General features: G+C 48.4%; 1 protein-coding gene and 1 long non-coding RNA gene across 4 annotated transcripts in view; one reads left to right on the top strand and one right to left on the bottom strand.

The window, feature by feature from the left end:
* The window catches only part of LOC126505265 (uncharacterized), a 420,992-nt gene that overhangs the window by 216,286 nt on the left and 183,580 nt on the right, over window positions 1-21,126 (bottom strand). The gene's annotated exons all lie outside the window — the stretch shown is intronic.
* Window positions 1-21,126, top strand: part of Creb3l2 (cAMP responsive element binding protein 3 like 2) — a 114,095-nt gene that overhangs the window by 84,338 nt on the left and 8,631 nt on the right. For all 3 annotated transcript variants that reach the window (XM_050148040.1, XM_050148039.1, XM_050148038.1), the window contains 6 exons: window positions 2,335-2,519; window positions 5,201-5,347; window positions 6,153-6,211; window positions 7,315-7,383; window positions 20,560-20,659; window positions 20,935-21,061. In XM_050148040.1, the coding sequence (XP_050003997.1) occupies window positions 2,335-2,519; window positions 5,201-5,347; window positions 6,153-6,211; window positions 7,315-7,383; window positions 20,560-20,659; window positions 20,935-21,061 (687 nt within the window). The remainder of the gene's footprint in view (window positions 1-2,334; window positions 2,520-5,200; window positions 5,348-6,152; window positions 6,212-7,314; window positions 7,384-20,559; window positions 20,660-20,934; window positions 21,062-21,126) is intronic.

The following is a 21,126-nucleotide window of genomic DNA, read 5'->3' as shown; positions in this document are numbered from 1 at the left end:
CTTTTCTGCTTAGTAACATTCGTGGTCCTGATGATGCACCTCTTTGGGCTTCTTGTCGTTCATTTAAAACCTAACCATGCCTTGGAATTGTTTACCTTGTGTTCATTCTCTACATCATTTCTTTTTCTGGTTCCCCCCTCTGTGTTCTCATATATAGCTGTGCTTGATCCTGTATGCAGACCCTCCGCCTCAGGGGGGCACAGGAAGCTCTCAGTACCTCATTTACACAGAGCGTGGCGCGCACTCCTCTTAAAATTCTGTGTCTGTTGGAACTGCACCTTCCTTAGCTACACGTTCAACATATGTTTAGATGTACAGTTCATTGCATGGTCAACAAAGCATACACAATTGCAGAGAAGGCTCGTGTGCTACAGTGAGCAAGGGAGCATACATTGTATGCTAGCTCGGGGGTATAATTTACCTTCCTTCCTTCAGGACTCCACCCAGGGCTGGACTGGAGACCCCTGGATCAGGGTTGGCCATGACTGGCTTCACTGTGTGTAGAGAAGTGAAAAGTTAATATTTTCTGTCTGTATCGCGCCTTTGTTTTCATGCCTTTGAGCCCTAGCGTCTGCTTCCAGGCAGCTTCTTTCATCTTTATGGCTGCTCACCACCACCAAATGGATCTTGTTCTTTTTGCTCTGTTGTGACGCGGCTCCGAAAGTGTCACAACTGGAACAATAGAGCCCCATAGTGGCGGCAGGATCTAGGGTCACCGGAGGAGAAAGGGCAATCCTCCCTCGTTATCCTGGATAAAGACAGATGAAGAAATTGAATATCCTGGTGCACATCAAAGTTTCTAGGCAGAATAGCTTGCTGTCCCCAGCTCCTTCTGCAGCTTAGGAGCAGCGTTTCAAATGATGTTTAGAAATCTGATCCCAGGACACCTGTGTCCAGATGGGCAGGCTCTTCCTGTCAGCCTGCTTCTCTCCTTTGGGGACTGCGCTCGGCTCAGAAAGGAGAAAAGCATAGCTTCGCCTGTGCCAGGCCAGGGGGGCGGAAAAACCTCTTGGTGTCCTTGGGAGTTCAGCTGGAGTCTCTGGTAGATTAATCTGATTCGTGGTGTCGTATATTCCTGGCAGAGGGGACGCCTTGGTAACCTTGGCTGATACTTATGACATGCCTACTTTCTGAGGGGACAGACGCAGCCTACCCCCGAGCTACTCAGTGGGCATACGAGCGTTCTCTGGCTATGGAGATGCTGCATGAAGCTGGGCCCCCTGGAGGGGCTTGGAGTGAGGGACCCTCGGATGTAAACTCCTTCAGCAGCAGCGGCTGGCAGACCAGAAAAATCCTGTTCAGAAGAAAAGAGGGAGGGAGCCCTCGGTGGAGCCCAGGTGTGTTCCCCATCCAGAAGTGCACTCCAGCTGCCCTGGGATGCTGGCCTGAGCCCTGTGCGGTGTTCTCGGCCCTGATAATATGCCTTGAAAGAAAGACTTTAGGAGAGACGGTACCTCGTACCCCCATTTTCTTTTCCTCTGACTACTTATCTGCCTAATGGTAGAAGTGGGGTTTCTGAATGAAGAATGCCTGGCCTCCTGCCTGCAGGCCCCACCAGGCACATTCCTCCGGAAACAAAGCAGTCTTTCTCCAAGGATTCCATGAGCACTCTCAGGTTGGCAGTTTATTAAAAGATTGTTTTTAAACAAACCACATACGGCTAACCCGATTTGATTGCACATCAACCTGTGTGAACCATATAAAAAGAATACCGTGGGGCTGGGCGTGTCGCTCCGTTGATAGAGGGTTAGCATAGCATGCATGGAGACTCTGAGTCCACCCCTCCCCCCCAGTACCACATAAAACCAAGCATGGCCGAGTGCACTTTCAGTCTCCACGTTCCAGAGGTGGGGGGCAAGAGGAGCGGAAGCTCAGAGTCATCTTCAGTTATCCAGAATGCAATGCCAGACTGGGGATCATGAGTACCTGCTTCAAAATTATGTTGCAAAGACAAAATCACAAAGGAACACAGGGATCAGTCTTTTCAACACCATGTTGGGGGCACCCACCCTCCCAGGCCACCCTTAGAGTCATCCTTTTGTTAGTGTCTCACACACATGCCTGCCCGGGGTAGTTTTGTGCTAGGACTGGTAAATGTGGCTCTATGTTCACCTTCTCTCCCTTGTCATACGAGAAGAGGACAACCGGATACACCATTCTGTGCCTGGCTCCCTTCTCACCATGTCTTAAAGCACTTTTCAGGTCAGCCTAGAGAGAGTGCCCACCTGTGCACCTACCCCAATCTTCCGGTACGGAGACACACGCGTGTTTAGCTGGGTCTTGTGTTGTGTTCCCTTTTCTGTGATGGATGAAATGTGCTCTCTTCGTCCTCAGCCCCCGTGGATCAACTGCACCTACCACCAACTCCACCCAGTAGCCACAGCAGCGACTCTGAGGGCAGCCTGAGCCCTAACCCACGCCTGCATCCCTTCAGCCTGTCTCAGGCCCACAGCCCCGCCAGAGCCATGCCCCGGGGCCCCTCTGCCTTGTCCACCTCTCCTCTCCTCACAGCTCCACATGTAAGTATCTGAGTGACTCTCCCCGGGAGCCAGGAATCCTCTCAGTACGATTTTTCTCTTGTTGTAATGAAATATTTGTTTAGTGATTAGAAGCCTTTGACCATGCTGTGTTGCTGAAACAAAATAACCAAGACTGAGTAAGTTAGGAAAGATTATTTTGTTGGTTTTGTTTGTTTGGGTGCACAATCCTGGAGGTGGCGAATTCCAAGAGCATGGTGCCTGTATCTGCGTAGCTTCTGGAGAGGATGCTCCGTGCTTAGCAGGAAAAGGGAAAGACGAGGGGAAAAACACATGTACTAGGAGACAGACGGGAACCTGTGTGGCAGCACACCCCCGGGTGACTAATCCAAGCCTGTGAGACCCAACTCACTTTTGCTAAAAGGCAATGACATGTACTCTTCATGCCCACTTTTCTCAGTGGCACCACACTGGGGACCAAGCCTCCAGGTGGGGACAGACTGGTCCAAGATGCAGCACCAAAGTGGGGCAGTAAGAACCCTAAAGAACGTGTTTGTGAAGACGTGGCTGCAGAGCTCAGTAATTCTGGTTTTCATGCGCACAGGCCTGGTTCTTAGACATTCGTTTATTTCCCAGGGCTGGAAGCCTGAGGCTTCTGTTCTGTTCTTTCCCCTGAACGTGCCAGCATAAACACTCGCCGTCCGTGTAGATGATGCGTACTTAGCGTGCACTAGGGAATGGCTTTCATCTTTCAGATAAGCGTTCTTGGGCGAAATTTGAAAAGAAAGTCTCTCTTTCTGAGATTAAGTTCTTTGATGTCAAAAGCTCAGAAACGTAGGCTAATCTCTGTGTGTGTTGAGGGTTTGGAGGCTCTTAACCCAGGGTCCTGGGACAAAAATCACAGGTCATTATTCATCCTGCACACATGTAAAAGGAGGGGTAGAGAATTCACATTTTAGTGGTCTGAAGAGGGAATCTGATTTCTATGAGGTCTTAAAAATTATGCTATCATGAAGAACAAATTTTAAAGATAATATTTTGTTCTTTGAGAATTTTTTTGTGCATGCCCACAATGTCTATGACTAACAGATATAAATGAAATATTTTAAGAAAGTATGGGAACCAAGATAATGTCGAAAGTCAGATTCATTTGTTCCCTGAGTTAGATCTTAACAATGTGTCTCTCACCTTTCCTTCGAACAAAAGAACTCACATCCCCCTTTTGCCTTTTCTACTTGAACCTGGCTTTAGGTTGTTGGAATTTTTTTCATCCTCTGTACCTGCATCTCCTTCCACGATTTACCTGTTTTGCACATTCTGTGGGGGAGGCCCTATCCCTATACTCTTGCTAGCAGTCAGGCAGTGTTTCCAGCTAGGCGCCCTGTGGAGCCCTGAAACCTCTGCTTGTATTAAACAGGTCGCCCTTTGCCGTCCCTGCCCCATGAGCCCACCTGCCCTTGGCAGAGGCATCTCCCGTTCCTTTTCTAAGTAGAGCACTGCCCTTCGCTTTGCTCACAATGCGCCCCCACCCCATCCTCAGAAGGCACCACTTCTCCAGAAAGCAGCCTTCGAGTCTCATCTCTCCTCCCGTGACCTTACGCGGGTTCTCCCTCTCCAGAAGTTGAACGCTCCTCCAGTCAACATCACACTTAGCACTGAACTGCTCTCCAGATTTCACGGGTGGCGCTTCAGCCCTAAGTCTTGATCCCGAGCCACTTCAGAGATGGGGTTTGTTTTCAGTCTTCCCTCAACCCCGCTCCCGGTGACAGGGAGCATGGTGATTAACCCCAGTGAGTCAGCCTGTATGACTAACAAAAACACGTCATTGTGTCCTGGGCTAAATGCAAGGACTTGTGGTTCTCATCTTCATTGCTAACGGGTAGCGCAGGACTCCGGAAGCCTAAACTTCCATGAAAGACGCCTGCTGGTGACTCTCTGGGGCTCCAGGCCTGTTAGCTGTAAACCGAGGGGAAGAGCTACTGTGGTGTGGAAAGAACCGGTTATAAAATTAGCCCTTCAGCAGGAGAACAATACAAGTCTTGAATGAAGCCAAGCTCAGAGGGAGTTTTCCATCACCCCTAAGCCTCCAGGGATATGGGGTGCAAATTCTATACTGTTACTTTGTGTGTGATCGATATGGGGTGTTTCCCGGGAAACGGTGGATGGAGGCCTCTTTAGCCTTCCCTTTGTTTTAGGGCTCTTGGGTTGAAAACCCCCACGTGGGAGGCTGGGGAGGTGATTCATGGGATGAGAGCACTTGCCCGGCAAGCGGGAGGACTTGAGTTTGAATCACAAGCACCCACATAAAAACAGCCAGGCAAGGCTGCCTGTGTCTGTGACACCAGCACTGGGGGTTGGGACAGATCTATCCCGAGCGCTCACTGGCTAGCCAACCTAGGCGATAACATCAAACTTGTGGTCTCATACAATTTAGAAGATGCCCTATGTCCTATTCTGGCCTCCATATGAGCATGCATGGGCACACATGCATACTCTGCATGCATGCATCATACACACACACACACATACATAGCACATGCTACACATGCCACACACACATAAGTAAATAAATAAATCTCCCATAACGGCACATCTCATCTTGTCTTTTACTTCAGAGCACCCACCATTAGGGGGCCATTGTGACGGGTTCTCCACGCTCTATGTTGAGGTCAGTTTCCAGCCACTCCTGTCTGACCCTTCTCTGCCCCCCCTTGTCTGCACAGAAGCTGCAGGGATCTGGCCCACTGGTCCTGACAGAGGAAGAGAAGAGGACCTTGATTGCTGAGGGCTATCCTATTCCTACCAAGCTGCCTCTGACAAAATCTGAGGAGAAGGCCCTGAAGAAAATCCGGAGGAAAATCAAGAATAAGGTGAGCTGTGACTGACAAGGAAGAACTGAGCCCTCACCTGCACCCCAGAGTCATAGTGGGATTTCCCAGAGCCAGGCCAGGAGCATAGACACCATCTGCCCATCCTTTCCAGCTCTTTCTGCCCAGCGTGGGTGTGAGCTCTCACACTTGTATACTCCTTGTTGTGTGGTAGCCTGTTCAGAAGCAGGAAAAGATACAAGAATCTCCCTTTAAGTGTCTTTTTAAAAATCCAAGTCTTCCGATTTTTATGTCTATAATATTTTTTTCTAGTTGCTCTATACGTAATTTATAAACAACTGTAGCTTTATGCTGGATTACTTAAAGGTTTGTTTTCCTGTGATAAAAACAATCTTCAGTAGCCACCTGGTCTCTGTCCGAACTCAACTGCTGCCCCCGCGGCTGAAGGCAGCTTGTGGGGCCCAGGCCTGTGACCCAGGCGAAGAGCAGGAGCGGAAGGCAGAGAGAGAACCAGAGTCACACCCCTGTACTCTCATACAGGGCCAGCAGACAGTTTATACACATGCAGGCCCACTTGGCTGGTTTTATATATAATCGAGCCAGCCGAGGTCCAGAGAGCTGACATCATGTTTCTGGGCTATTTCAATGATCAGTCTGTGACCCAGGCGTTTGTTGGCGGGTTTGGGAGGATCCGTTTGAGCCAGAAACAGAGCTGGTGATAAATAGACGAGAGTCCACAGGCTAAAGGGAAGCTGGCAGCCTAAGTTGTCCAGGTGACCTCCGGGGTTCCATCCACTCTGTTTTACTTACAAAAATGGAAATTCACCCCCTACCTCTTATCTCACAGATTTCTGCCCAGGAAAGCAGGCGAAAGAAGAAAGAATACATGGACAGCCTGGAGAAAAAGTAAGCCTGCTCACTGACTGGTTGTGGTTTTTTAGGTAATAGTCACCAAGCAGGGTGAGGGGCTGCTTGGCGGCCACCATTTCTCCCCCTCCCCCAGTGCATCGACAGTGTTTGCCTGCCCCCTAGTGGTCATATGGGAGGACCTGCTTAGAACTATGGCGTGAGAATCTCCGCGTTCTGACCCTGATCTTGAATACTTGTTGCTAGGCTCCCTGAGCAATTTTAGATACTAGCATTCCTGAAACTCCTCAGAGACGCTCAGCTTCAGCCTACAGGAGCAGTGTTGTTTACCCAGGTCCTGTTGGCCTCGAATGACACGAATCACACTCTGGTATTTCCTCTACTCTGTAATACATGCCATGGGCAGACAAATTTTTAAAAAAATTTTTTTTTGTAAAAATATATGAAGGCACCGTTTGTTCTTTTGAAACCCTTGTATGCCCCGAGGACTCGGAGGGAAGTGTGAATTGAGCCCCATCTCTACCATCTCTAGGACGTTGGTGTGACTTTGAGATAGGGAGGAGGTTCTAGAAGACGCATAACTGAGTCTTTCTTATTCGCGCATGTGTGCTAAGACAACTGGTTCTAGAAGTTTCTATGGGAAGCAGTGTGTCTGTGACCTGATTTAGGTCCTGTTATTTTACTGTGTTCTCAAGGCATCTATAATCAAGATTGTTTCTGCGGGTCTCTCTTCTCTGCCTCTCTAGGCACGTGGGCTCCCAACACTTCACTGGCCTGGGTTCTGGCCCTGCCTTTCACACAAGCTCTAAGCTCTGGAGCAGACCTCTCCAGAAGTGCAGCTCGCTGGTGGCTCTCCTTCCTGTAGTGCAGTGAGGACTGAGAGCTGTGGGAAGAGATGAGGAACCAGATTGAGCTGCCTAACGGGGGTTCTGTGTCCGCCCCGTGCTCCTCCCTGAGGAGAGCCCTGGCCTGCCATGCTGTCCCTCTGAACTCTCGTTCTTTCCTCCACTCAGACTGTCTCAGCTCTTCCTCAGTGACCACCCCTGCCTCTTTCTCTGTGATACCAATCACCTCTACACTAGCTCCTGGCTGAGCAGTTGCCCTCTGGAGAGTGACTGTGTGTCTTGGCTCTCTCCCCTCAGGGTGGAGTCTTGTTCAACTGAGAACTTGGAACTTCGGAAGAAGGTGGAGGTGTTGGAGAACACCAATAGGTGAGCGTGGCCAGAAGAAGGTGGGAGGACCTTTGTCCTGGGCTATGTCCAGTGAGCAGGAGGGAAGGGGGATTCTGCTATAAATGGGGCTGTGCCTTGGATATTCAAGGAGCTGGGCACCACCCAGCAGTTCTGCTTCATGGGCTCCTCGCATACTCATAGGTGTATACAAATCCACATGTGCACATACCACATGCGTGTTCCTTCCTTTTGAAGGACTGGTAGGGAGGTGCCCTTTACCTGACCCCTGTGTGTCCTCAGACTGCCTGAGGCAGGATCAGTTCCCCCCCCACCTGCCCGTGACATCACCCCCAACCTGGTGGAACTTCCTCATACTGTAAAACTCTGTTTTCATTGCTGCTCGTCTCTGACCCCCATCTTCTGAGTCTCCATCTCCCCTTGGTCACCTTCTTCCCAGGCTTTTCTGGTCCTCTGGATCCTCCACCTCAGCCATTCCTTTAGCGTTTTGTCTCCTGCCTGTCACTTGGCCCTGGGCTGGGGAAGGCCCAGGAGGAAATCCATCAACATCATTCTTGCTCTTTGTGTCTGTCAAGCTCGGCTGTTAGACCTCCCGTTGGCCACACGGGGGCAGCAAAGCCTCAAAAGGGCTGTGTGGGGACCAAGAAGAAGCCTGCTAAAAAGGGCCCACAAACCTACTGCCCTGGGGGGGTCTCCTCCCCTCTCCATCTGGCTACACTTTGCTTTGTTTGTTTATTCCTTGATTTCCATGAATGTTTAAAAATGTATCCATGCTTTTCACCTCCTAAGTGCTGGGATTACAGGTGTGCACCCCCACGTCCAGGCGTGAACATTTTTTTAAATTTTTGTGTGTTGACTTAAATCAGGTATCCACACATCACAAGGCTCAAATCGGCGTAGGCATTCATTGCTTGTCTTCTTATCTTTAACATGCGGATTCTCTTCCAAGTCTGTATTTGCTTAGTGCAGAGCTCAGCCAGTCATCCCACGGCCTCCGCAAGTCTGGCATGCCTGTGGTGCCCTTTAGACAGTCCTGTGTTCACTGTGGACTGCTTTGCTTTGGTGTTGAGTTTAGGCATGAATTCCTCCTAGGGTCCTCTCATCTTTCTCGGGAGGTATGGAAACACTCGTTTTCTGGTTATCAGCAGTTTCTAGTAATCACCTAGAGGAAGGGATCTAGAAACAGCTTTCTATACGCCAGTCATTTCTTCTTCAGTTACTGGCAGGGTATTCTTATTAATAGCGTTGTGGGGCCCGATGCATGTGTATGCATGTGGCTAGCTATTGAAATCCGTATCGTTGTCTCTCACTCTCCACCTTGTTTTTTTTTTTTTTTTTTGGTTTTTTGTGACAGGGTTTCTCTTTGGCTTTGGAGCCTGTCCTGGAACTAGCTCTTGTAGACCAGGCTGGTCTCGAACTCACAGAGATCCGCCTGCCTCTGCCTCCCGAGTGCTGGGATTAAAGGCGTGCGCCACCACCGCCCGGCTCTCCACCTTGTTTTTTGAGACAGGCTCTCTTACTGAACCTGGAGCTTGCCATTGCTATAGACTGGCTGCCCAGAGAGTCCCCAGGATTCTGCATTACTCCCCAAACACCAGAGCTGGGGTATCTAGAGTACACTATGACACCCATCTTTTAAAGGGACACTGGCCATCCAAATACTCCATGGTTGTGTGGCAAACACGTTACTCATTGGACTAGAGTGCTCGCTGGGGCTCACTGGCCAGTCAGCCTCGCCTCCTTGGTGTGCAGCAAGGGGGACACCTCTGGCCTACACACACACACACACACACACACACACACACATACACACACAAACACACACATATTAGATATATTCTTATATCAAATACCTATTTAAACCTCAGAATACTTTGTTTTGGCTCTATCATTACTTCTTAGGATAATTTATATGTATGTGTTTGTATTGTACATATTTCTTTGTTAAAAATTTTTCATTGAACAACATACACTGGACATACTCCATGGGCATGTTGCTATAGTTCCTCATCTGGAACTCTGGCGCAGGCCATTGGCGTTTGGCCCTTCCCTGGCAGTGGCTGTCACTGATTGCAGTCAGGGCTAGTATATTGGCACTGGCCAAAGCAGAGAACGGGTTTAGCTTGTTTTGCTGTGTCTTTAGCTTTACCAGGCTGTAACTGACAGATAAAGCTGTACAGTTTTGAGCATCACCACTCAACATATGTGTGCATTGTAGAATGGTTATCATAGTGCAGTAGATTACAACCCCCAACACACACCACACATGTGGTTATCTCTCTTTCTGTCATGCGGATGCTTTAGGTCAACGTAAGAATTACCAGAAGTCTTACTCCCGTGCCATCAATTGCAGTGACCCTCTGTACTCACAGAACCTTCCCACCTCAAAGCCTCTGAGGGAAACCTCAGCTCCCAGTCCTCTGAGCCAGTGTCACATCCTTGTTTCTGAGTCTGGCTTTTCAGCGAATCATTCTGTATATAAGCAGTGACACGGTAGTTTTCTGTTTCTGTCTAGGCTCTCTCGCTCTCTCACAGGGAGCCTCTCTGGATGGCTAGCCCCACACTTTGCTAGCCTTGACTGCTACGAACCTCCGTGTGGCTTCCTCGTGAGCCCCTGCTACTCTCTTCCTTTTCTCTTGGCTCAAAGTTAGCTTCCGGTGGACAACCTTTATGCGATGGTGTTGTCTAGAATTTGATTGCTTATACTATTCCTACAGCCAGTTTTACCCAGAAGTTCCTCCGGTCATCATAGCCATGACCCATAGTTCATGTACTTTGGCTGAAAAGGCAAATATGTAGAAGAGCTGTTCTTGCTGAAGCATGGGCTCTGGTGCGGCCTGCCACCCCACCTCTTCTCATCTGCCCTCCTCCTGTGTGTCTTGCAAGGGCCTCCCCTTGCTAATGACTATGGTACAATCCCCGATGCCCCATGCCCTGACCCCAGCTGCAGAGAGGCAGGTGGCCGGGGAGGCTTCTGGACTCCTCATCACATCACACGATGTTTGAACTGAGCACAGACCTGGCCTGGATGCACACACAGCTGTGTTTGTGTTACCGTTGACACTTCTCCCCTCGCTGTCCTTTGGGCAGACGCAGAAACAGAAGACAAATGTCGATGGGGACTCGGTTACAAGAAGCGGGTGGGAGACATGGAGTGGCTCCATTTCATGGGACATGCATGACACAGGAGTGGGCGTTTCATCACTAGAGGGAAAGAATGCCTCTCATAGCTAAGATACCCAGGTGAAGAGTGCTGCTGGGGTTCTGAGCCAACCTGGGCTCTGTGTGCACCAAATTCAGCAAGAGACTCCTGGCATGTTGGTGTCTAGGGGAAAGGTCTCCCTTTTCTGAGCGCAAGACCCTGGGAGGAGGGTAGTGTCCCTGTTTCCTCTCTCCCTGGAACTGACACGTGGTGCTTATGTACCTTCGTGCCGCCTTTAGTAAGATGGCCCACTAATTGCATGCCATCCAGGAAGCGAAAAGGGAAGTGAGATGGTGTCCCTGGGGACCCTTCCTCCTAAGCTCCGTCAGCAAGTACATTTGCACTTAGCTGTGCCAGTTGGGGCTGCTGGAGACTCTGCTTCTCTGAGCTTACCGCTGGTCTCTCAGGAAGGACCCACCCGCCCTTGTCTCACTCCCGAGAACATCCTGTTCTTCATCCCTGTGGCCACTTCGCCTAAGTGATGCACACAGCCCACCCAGCCCACCACGAGAAGGTGTTTGTGGCTCCGTTTGTGCCATTCGGTTCATTACTTGTTTTGTTCTGCCTCTAAAAGCCTATGGGCTCCGGTCCCTCTCTTCCTGCCTCGATTTTCAGACTCTTAGGAAGTTGGTCTTAAAATGCATCTTGGAGAACGTGTTGTTTCCCCGCCAGTCACTGTAAGGCGCAGTAAGGCTGAAGTCATAAAAGTAGCGGAAAGTAGCAAGGGGACCGGAATTCAGCCCCTTGACTGTCACCCTAATCTGATGTGCCTCCCAGTGCCACATGGTTGCTGCCCTCTCCCTCTACCCAGCGTGGGACAAACCTGGCCAAGAGAGCCTCCGCTTTAGAGGACGCTGCTTTCCTCTTCTCCAGAGCCACACCCTCCATGGGATGAACGGTCAGCAAGACCATAAGGCTGTGTCTCCCCAGAGCTCACACTCTGTGCTGGTACTCAGGATCCTGGAATTTTTCTGTCCAGATGTTCTTAACTCATTTCCAGGGTCTACGTGGACTTCTGCTTCGAGTCTGTTCTCTGAAGCGTAAACGAGGGGACCCACGGACTCCCGAAGCAGAAGGAGTACCAGAGATAGTCCCTTGTGAAGGTTGTGTGTGGTAGGAACTGAGACAGGTGCGAGGGGTAGGGAGAAGGAGCAGCAAATGAGAACGTTCCTGAAGTGTCAGGGTTGGGGTTTCACTTGACCTTATTATAAACGACCTGAGATTCTGGAGTTGCAGACAGAAGCCTTTGTTGTGCTCAGCATAGCAGGCAGTGTGACTGGTGACACATTTGTATTACTTCCCTTCCAGAAAAGGACCAGGGGTGGACATTGCCCTCTCAGCGGCTAAGGCCAAGAAGGCCACGGGCTTGAGGGCTCCCTGTTTCTGTAGCAAGTTGCAAAGAAGCCTGCTTTCATGCGCAGTGGTAGCTATTACTCTGTCCCTCTAGGCTGCCAGCTTCACTAATCGGGCCCAGGAAGGGGCCCATGTGGAAGGGCGGACTGACCTTTCAGTCCTGGCTTGCCCAGAGAGCGGCACCTGCTCCTGTCCCGAAACAGTCCCTTCCTTGGTTGTCACAAAATATCTGACAGGAACTTTGTGAGAAAGGAGGGTTTATTTTGGCTCATGGTCGGAAGCAACAGTCCAACATGAAGCCATGGTGGGAGGGTGAGGCAATTGGTCACACCGTGCCTGGTGGCCCTCTGCTGTCTTCCTCCCTTCCTACTTTTCATTCAGTCTTGGACTGCAGCTCACGGGCTGGGACCGCGCACACTCAGGGTGGATCTTCTCACTTTAGTTAAACCTCTCTGGAAAGACTTCCCGATATTCCTCGAGGTGTGTCTCCTAAGCAAGTCTAAATGTAGTCAAGTTGACACTGAAGATCAACTGTTATGCTTCTGGTGTTTCTTCACGGTACCAGAGAGTACTGTCCTTTCCCTGTTCTGTGCTGTGCTGTGCTGTGCTGCAGGGTAGAGCCAGGGTTGGAAAACCAAGGGAAGCAGGCTCAGCCCAGGTCCAGGTTTAAAATGTTGGAGTGAAGACATCCGGGGAGTCCACGAGTCCCAATGTCAAACATAGTAGAGAGGAAACTGCAAGGGGCCGGTATTGATAGTGTCTTCTAGACAGTCGAGCCAGCTTGGAGTGGCGTGAGGAAAAGCCTCTCCGGAGAGCACAGGAGTTGGGGGTGTGTATTTGATCAGCAGTGAAAGATGGACCAGTTTCACTCTTTGAGCTTTCTATTACCACATCCTCTCTTAGTGTGCTTTCCTTGGTCTTCAGACCCTGTGTAAGGGTTCCCACCACAGCTCTTCCCAGTTAAGTCGGCTGGGCTTTGCCTGTGTCCTGGCCCTCCTGGGCTGTCTGTCGAGCCTACAAATCTGGGTTAGTTTGCACTGTCTTTGTATACTCCCCCTACACACTACCGTGTCTTCTCTGTGCGAGTTCATCTCATCTCTTTTGGACAGATTATTGGCTGAGCCCACCCTCCGCCATATACAGAGGAGCCGCAGAGGACAGCGAAATTACCCATATTATGTTTCTCTAGAATTTCATCTTGTTTTAATTCACTTTTTATATCTCCTGTATATACCCTCTGTTGTATGCAGTGAGTTTCCTTTTCATATGGAAATATCACAGACTTCAAAGAGGTGTGGAGAGCTCTACCATAGAACCCCTGGAGAGTTCAGAAGAGCATCTTAGTGTGCCTTAGTAGTGAGTTTAGAAACTACACAGACCTGGTAAATATTCTAAACTTCTCTTTTGTGTGTTCCTAGGGAAGTAGCTGATGCAGTAATTCAGAAATGCTTTCTGGTACTTTAAAATAAATGTCCTATAAATAGAAATCAGTCCCTCAGGAAGAAGGCTGCAGAGGTGACACAGTAATTAAGAACAATGGCTGCTCTTCCAGGGGACACAGGTTTGATTCCCAGCACCCACATGATGGCTCACAACTGTCTATAACTCCAATTTCGGGAGATTCAAAGTCCTCTTCTGGTCTCCACTGGCATTGTACATCTGTGATGCACACAGATACATAGAAGCAAAATATCCATACACATAAAATAAAAATAAAATTTTTAAAAAATAATTTACTCAGATAAAGGAGACAGCAATACTTACCCTCCCCCCCCCCATACACCACTTCCTCTTTTTTGTTTAGGTCGGAGTCCCATAAATGACTGTCAGAAAGCAAAAGAATATCAACAGCAGGAATTAAAGTTTAAGAGTGTTAGCTGTCGCTGTCTTTTGTAGCTGCTACTCTTTAAGGTACCAAGATAGTTCATGCTCCTTCTGAAAGACCGTGATGGAATCTCTAATTGTTAATATTGTATTCTGCCACCCAACAGGGTAGGTATTTGGGCCTTGGGACTCCCTGGGGCTCAGGACTTGCCAGACACTGGCTTTGTATGACTGCACAGGGGCAATGTGGTCAGGGCCACACTAGGAGGAATGTGGTGGGTTTTGCTCCAAAGGGACATGAGTATTTATCTTTTCCACTGAGACCCTGACTTGTTGCACTGGTATCGTGTGTGTGTGTGTGTGTGTGTGTGTGTGTGTGTGTGTGTGTGTGTGTGAGTGAACTGGCTAAGTTACACTGAGACTTTTTCTTTTGAAAATCACTTCACATTTTATATTAACTACAGCAGACATAACACAAAACATATATGTATATGTGCTGTAACTAACTAGTGTGCGTCTTTTATTCATTCTTATCAGTCACTGTCAGTTGCTCTTCAATACTGTATTTTCTGTGTGATTTCATTTCATTAAAATGATACACCAGTTATAACCCAGCTGATCTCATGTCTCACTAAAGGTTCATAATTCGGCATCTGGAGAGTATTGCTCTATGTACTCATAAGAATGGGAAGGAAGGAAGGAAGGAAGGAAGGAAGGAAGGAAGGAAGGAAGGAAGGAAGGAAGGAAGAAGAAGGCTGGTTCATCTAGAGAGTAGCTCATACACATGTTCTCTCTCTCTCTCTCTCTCTCTCTCTCTCTCTCTCTCTCTCTCACACACACACACACCATATTTCTAGTAAGGTATGATATGAGATTTAATGGAAGGTGTGTCCATGGAGAGGGTATTGGTGACTCTCCACTCTGTGACTGGGATCCATCAGTTTATTCTTTTTCCTGGTTTCTGACTTGAGTGGAAAATGAATTTCTCGACTGTTCAAAGGCTTACCCATACTAGCTGTAATCTTTCACACTTTCTATTGCTCTCTCTCCATCTTGGAAATAAAGGATATAGCGGGAAACTAAATTAGGCCAAATAGAAAGATAACAAACCAGATCATTGGTGTCGTTTTCTGGAGACTGCGACATTGCATCTGTAAGATTGCATCTCGTACTCGTGGACTTTGAATGTTTTTCTTTGATGGGCTGTGCAGGACACAGGGTGAAGCTTTATTTGGGACAAGGATGTAGCTCCCTTTGATGCTCTTTTGCAAGCATATGTATGAAGAGAGCCACTAAGTTTATTGTTACGTTTCAGCATAGGACAAGAATCTACATTGTCAATCAAGCATAGGGCACTCCAATTTAACAAGTTGTAGAAAATCTGTTGGCCCAGATAAAAATGTATGTTAAGTATTTCTCCCTCTAAATTAAGACCTTGATCCCAGAAGCCCAAGAATTCATTAAGCCATAATTGGTCTTGCTCTGTGATGATTCAAAATACAGTAATATGGGAAATGCATATGGCACTTTGGAGGACTGCTGGGGTCTTCTAGCCATTTTTCATAACTCTCGTTCTGAAGCAGTATTTCTCTTTCACCTGATCTTTCTTACATCAAGTCCTTCAGGCTGGTTGATTGGCTGTTGTCATCCAAGTTTTGAGTGCTGTAGGTGGTGACATCTGTCCTGGTGGCATCATAGAACGCCCCACATCACCTCAGAATATTATTTCTATTCTGAGGCTTTCCAGAGAAGGGTGCTTGCCTCATCTGCCAGCCGTGAAGAGACAAGTGCTTTTCAGAGATGCATTGCTCCAGCAAACCAGATTCCCCAGGCAGAGTGATTCTTCCGTGATCCTGCTAGCTGATGTGGTTATGGAACTAGCTTTGCTTAGCTGCTGAAGCACACACAGCTTAAGTAACTTGATTAGAGGCTCGGGCTCCCCCGCGCTCAGAGCCAGACTTCCTGTCCTGCCGTCCGTGCACCGCTCAGCAGCACTAGAGCGATCCATCCACTTGGCGTCTGACAATCGCTTCCATTTATCTAAATAAATAAATAATATAAATAAACGAATAAACCCTGGGTTTGACTTCCCGACACCCAAACCTGTGCAGGGCTCATTGCAGCCTCCCCGCCCATCACTTGCATTACCTTGAACGCACGTATATCAGTTCCATAAGGGGGTATTTTCCTGTACTGTTTATGAGTGTTTTAACGTAAGTTTCCATCATGGCATTCTCATGTTTCTCATTGTACCTGCTTCTTGTTTGTTCTCTTCACCACTGTTCTCTGTCTGCCTTCCGTGGTCCAGTCACCTGCATTTGGTATTCTCTCCCCTCTCCTGGTCCCCTTTCTGCTTTTATTACACACATACATGCACATGTACATATATATACATGCACACATATACACATATATGCAAATGTACATATATACATACACATAAACACATACAGGTATACACACTTATAAACACATATAACATGTATGCATGCACCATACACATGTACATATATACATATATATGTACACATAGGTACACACATCAATATGCAGAAATATACATACACATACTTATGCATATGAATAGGTATACACATATATACACAGCATATGAATATGCACATGTACACACATATACATACTTGTATCACATAGACACATGCACATATATACACATGTATGCACACATGTATACATATGCTCATGGGAGCACATATAAACACATCACACACAAGTACACTTATGCGTACACACATATGTACACACATACACATGTACACGCACAAATATGTATACGTCTACACCTGTACTCACATATATTCACATGTACATATATATACATGTACACACACCAGGCACACAGGTACACACAGGTACACAAAAGCACATAATCACATACACGTATACTCACATATAAACATGTATTCGTGCCATTATTGCTGGTACACACCTCACTGCCGTTGGACCGACTGTTACCATGGCCCTTTATTTTCGCCTGGGTTTTGTTGCGGTTTTCCCGCTTGTGGTCGTGACATTTTATGTCGCAGTGCAGACTTGCAAACTGTCACGTTAATGTGACTGGATGTTAAGAGAGTGTAATTAAACAGTATTTTACTGTGAATCGCATTAGGTTGTTGAGTAAGGGACTTGCTGTCCCTATTGGAAGGTCTGCAGGCTGTGGAGTCAGGTGGTTGGCACGCCGGCCCAGGGGCTCGCTAGTTACAGTCCTCTGTGATAGTTGCTTATCACTGCAGCATGCTCAGCCCCTAAAACTCACTCACTGTTCACTTTCTTAGGGTGAAAATGGTGGTTTTGTAGGATTCTACAGGAATTCCCCAAACTTTGCTGGCTCAAAGGAACATACATGAAGGCTTAAGGTGAATGAGTTATTCTGATTTTCACTGACAGGATGCTGCAGGGGTGCCGACCGGCAGGGCCTCTGGGGTGCTGTGCACACACACGTGTGCACGTGCACACACCCGTCATCATTTCATTTCACCTTCACCAACTCCAGCAGGAAAAGTAGCAGCAAACCACACGTCATCAAGCTGTCGTACTCTGCCAGGACGCCAGACTAAAACTGTGTATTTGAGACTGCGTGTTTGCTCATCTTAAAGATCTGGCTTATAAACTGTGAGGAATCGGGACCCATTAAATGACTGTTTCCTTTCCAGCTGACTCGGTGTATGATGTCTCTGAGTCTGGAAAGGATGAGCTGATGGTCGCCAAGTGAAGCCCCTCCAGTCAGCTTCCTCCAGCCAGGCTTCAATGATTCCCCCAAACTTCCAGCATTTGGCACCTGTAACCGGGAGGGTTGGAGTGGAGGTCTGGCTTGGAACCTTTGGCATTTATTCTTCAAGGGGCTTTAGGTATATCTGCCTTGCTAGAAGTCCTTTGTCTGGGAGAATGTTTGTCTTAGGGAAGGGGACACTAACCCCAGTAATCTCATCTAGAAACTGGAAGGGAGGGGTATTTCTGCTGTTCTGGGGAATCTCTTCTCTCAGCAGTTCCCATGAATATGGAAAGACTGAACTGGCAACCGGAGAGCTTGCAGGGTACTGACCTAGACCCTCTGTACATAGGTTGCAGTTGTGATCTTCCTGTGGGACTCCTAACAGAGGAGCAATGGCTGTCTTTGACTCTGTTATCCCTCTTTGGGACCCGCCCTCCTACTGAGTTGCTTCATCCAGCCTTGGTGGGGGGAGGTGCTTAGTCTTGCTGTGACTTGGTGTACCAGGGTTGGGTGATGTGCGCCCTTTTCTGGGGAGAGGTGAGAGGGAGTGTTGATGGGGGCACCAGGAAGGAGGTTGAAGGGGAGGGCCTGGGGAGAGGGAAGAGGGGCTGTGACCAGGCTGGGAAGAAATGAATTAATCAGTTAATAAAATTTTAAAAAATATGGAAGCTGGGCAAGTACCATGGGGTGGGTGGAGAGGAAGTGTAGAATGTTTGATGGTAAACAGGGATTATTGTTGGGGGAAAAAATAGCCCAGACAGTTTTGCTTCCAAAACACCAGAGGACATTGAAGCAAATTAGATGGCATTGGTCCAGCTTGGGAAGGGTCTGTCTAGCGGAAGGCTGGATGGCCAGAGGACACCTTCCCCTGTGCAGAGGACACCTGAGTTTGCGTGCTGGCTCAAGAGTGCTCAAGGCAGAGCCAAGACACCCAGTGAGTGTCAGCCGACACTGGAAACAGTGAGGTCTCTGCTGTAGTTTAGCAGGCAGCCAAGACCTTAGGAATTGATGTCTTGGAAGATGTGGCTCTGTCTGTGGGCTTGCTCGTATATACGCCCCAGGACTTGCTAGAACTGGGGGCCGGCATTTCGGATAACAGTCTATCCCATGCATGCCACGGCTTGCAGAATCTCATCTGTAGAAGGAGCTCTACTCAGCCGGTGGCCAGGCAGTAAATCCCTCAGTATTTGATGCTGTGGTGGGGCTTTGTGCTCTTGGGCCGTGCAGAGGTGTTCTGAGGACATTTTGGTAGAAGAGAGAATAAATTCAATGACAGAAGAAAGGTTCTACAGCATGGAAACTCTTGGGGATAAACTTTTAGAGTAGAATTTAAAATAGATGTATAAAATCAGTATTTCTCAAGCTTTGACAACATGCAGTGTGCTTTTAAAACATATCCTACTTTGATAAATGAACACGGGTTGTGTCTAACCACATCTGGCCATGCTTTTATATAGCCAAAATGAAAAGTATGATTAAGTAAATAGTCTTCTGTAGTCAATATTATTTCACTATCTTGAGATTATTCCACAAAGAAAAAAAAAGGTAGATGGGACTACAGGGGGAATCTTCTTTTGAGTCCAGAAAGCTTCTACTCTTTGTGCTGAGGGCTATTCCAATTCACTGACCAATTCCTCCACTACTTAAACGGCAGAAGGCAAAACCACCCTTAAAGCCAGCCTGCACTTGATGTGTTTAAACTAAGAGAGCTTGAGCCTTTGTTACTGGCCAGCGTAGCAGACCTTAGAAAAGCCTGCCAGTGCTTCCTGCATTGGAAAGCCATTTGTGGGGATAGCTATGATAGGAAGAAGCCCTGAAGGAAATTCTAGAATTGTTCTTGCATGACACATGACATTATGGTGTGCATTTTTCTGAAAATCTTTCATACCGAGGAGACCTCATTTTTCTCATAAAACCTTTCCACTTGGTCGTGTACTCTGGCATTGGGCAGAGGAGATAAGGGTGAGGAGGGCCTCCTGGGCTTCCTGATAGTCACACTGAATTCCTGGGGGACACCCTAACCCCTGCCAGAGCCCTGCTACGTCTTATCGTTCTTGGTTTAGGATTTGAAGGGAAGATCTCTGACTACATCTTGATTGTATGCGGAGCATGTATTGCTGTACTCACCTCCTGTCCTGTCTGGGGAATAAAAATCCTGTCCGCCCCCCATTCTCTCCCCCCCTTCTCCCTCCCTCTGTTTGCTGTGTACCCTGGACACTTGTTTCTCAGCGATGCACTGGCCATTTCCAGTCACAGCTACCACCTCCGGCCACTCCTTCAATTGTTCTCTGCTGGTTTTTTTTTTTTTTCTTCCTTCTCACGGTTTGGTTTTTAGAGCTCAGTGCATCTCCTGGTGAAATGAGTCTCGTCACAATCACTACTGCCCTGGTCCGTCCAGGCTGCTGTAGCACAATACCATACATGGAGCGGCTTAGGAACAACAGGAATTTATTTCTTACTGTTCCTGAGGCCGAGGCAGCCAAGATCAAGGTGCTGGCAGATTTGGTGTCTGACGAGGGCTGCCTTCTGGTGCATAAAAAGAAGGTAGCTCCTCGCTGTGTCCTCGTGTAGTGAGAGTGAAGACATCTACTTTCAGCCCCTTATATGGGTACTAATCTTGTTATGAAGATTCCACTGTTGTCAGGGTCTGATCACCCCCCCCCAGACCCCTGTCTATTAACATCATATTGTAGGTTCACTTGAAACATATGGACTTAGAGGGGACGCAGAAACTTTAAAGTATGGTGACCATCCAATCAGAGTGTCTTCTTTTTTTTTTTTCTCATTAATTGACAGACAGACTTCTGCTGTCAGGGTTATTTGGGGGCTCCTCTCTTCCCCAGAGCAGCTAAAGAGCAGGACAGGCTGTGGTGCTGTCATGGAGGCGCTATCTGAAGCTCCAGAGGGCTCTGTATTGATTCCATCAGCAGGTGTGGTCCTCAGGCAGGATCTTTCCCCCAGGGAAGCAGCCCCTCTGGACCCAGCTCAGATGCAGATACCGAGCCTCCATGACTTCTGCAGGAGGTCGTTCAGAGCATTGCTATCTCACATGCCCCTTCCTGGCTTTCATTTGTCACCTCGGCAGGACTCTCCTTCAGCAACTTCAGAAGCTTCAGGCTCTGGTGATGGGGAAGGTCTCTCGAACCTGCAAGTTAGCCGGCACGCAGACTAGCACCTGCCTCATGGTGAGTTTCTCAGAGGGACTCCCTCCGGCCAGCCCCCTATGTCCAGATTCCCCTACCTCGAAAATGCAAAGAGTGAATGAAGCCAAAGGGACCATACATTCTGTTCCAAGGCTTTCCTCCTGCATGTCATTGCAGGGACAGGACTAAGGGTATGATCTGTCCCCTGGCAGAGGGGTGGGTGTTCCTTCTCCCAGTGCTCCCGGTGGCTTGTCCCCGAGAGTCTGCTCCCCACAGTCTGGGATCTACAGCTCCCCACGTTCTGTCCTCGTCTCCAGGTCGTTGTGCTGTGCTTTGCTGTTGCGTTTGGCAGCTTCTTTCAAGGCTATGGGCCCTATCCCTCAGCCACCAAGATGGCTCTGCCCAGCCAGCATCGCCTGTCGGAGCCATACACAGCCTCCGTGGGTAAGTCAACAGCTTGTTCTGTTTGCCTACAGTTGGCTTTCCCGGCTTTCTGCAAGGAATCTCGT

The sequence above is a fragment of the Alexandromys fortis genome, unplaced genomic scaffold (genome assembly GCF_014885135.2).
Source record: "Alexandromys fortis isolate MF-2015 unplaced genomic scaffold, M_Fortis_MF-2015_v1.1 scaffold_57, whole genome shotgun sequence".
NCBI classification, from domain to species: Eukaryota; Metazoa; Chordata; class Mammalia; order Rodentia; family Cricetidae; genus Alexandromys; species Alexandromys fortis.
This window is presented reverse-complemented; position numbering and strand designations above follow the sequence as displayed.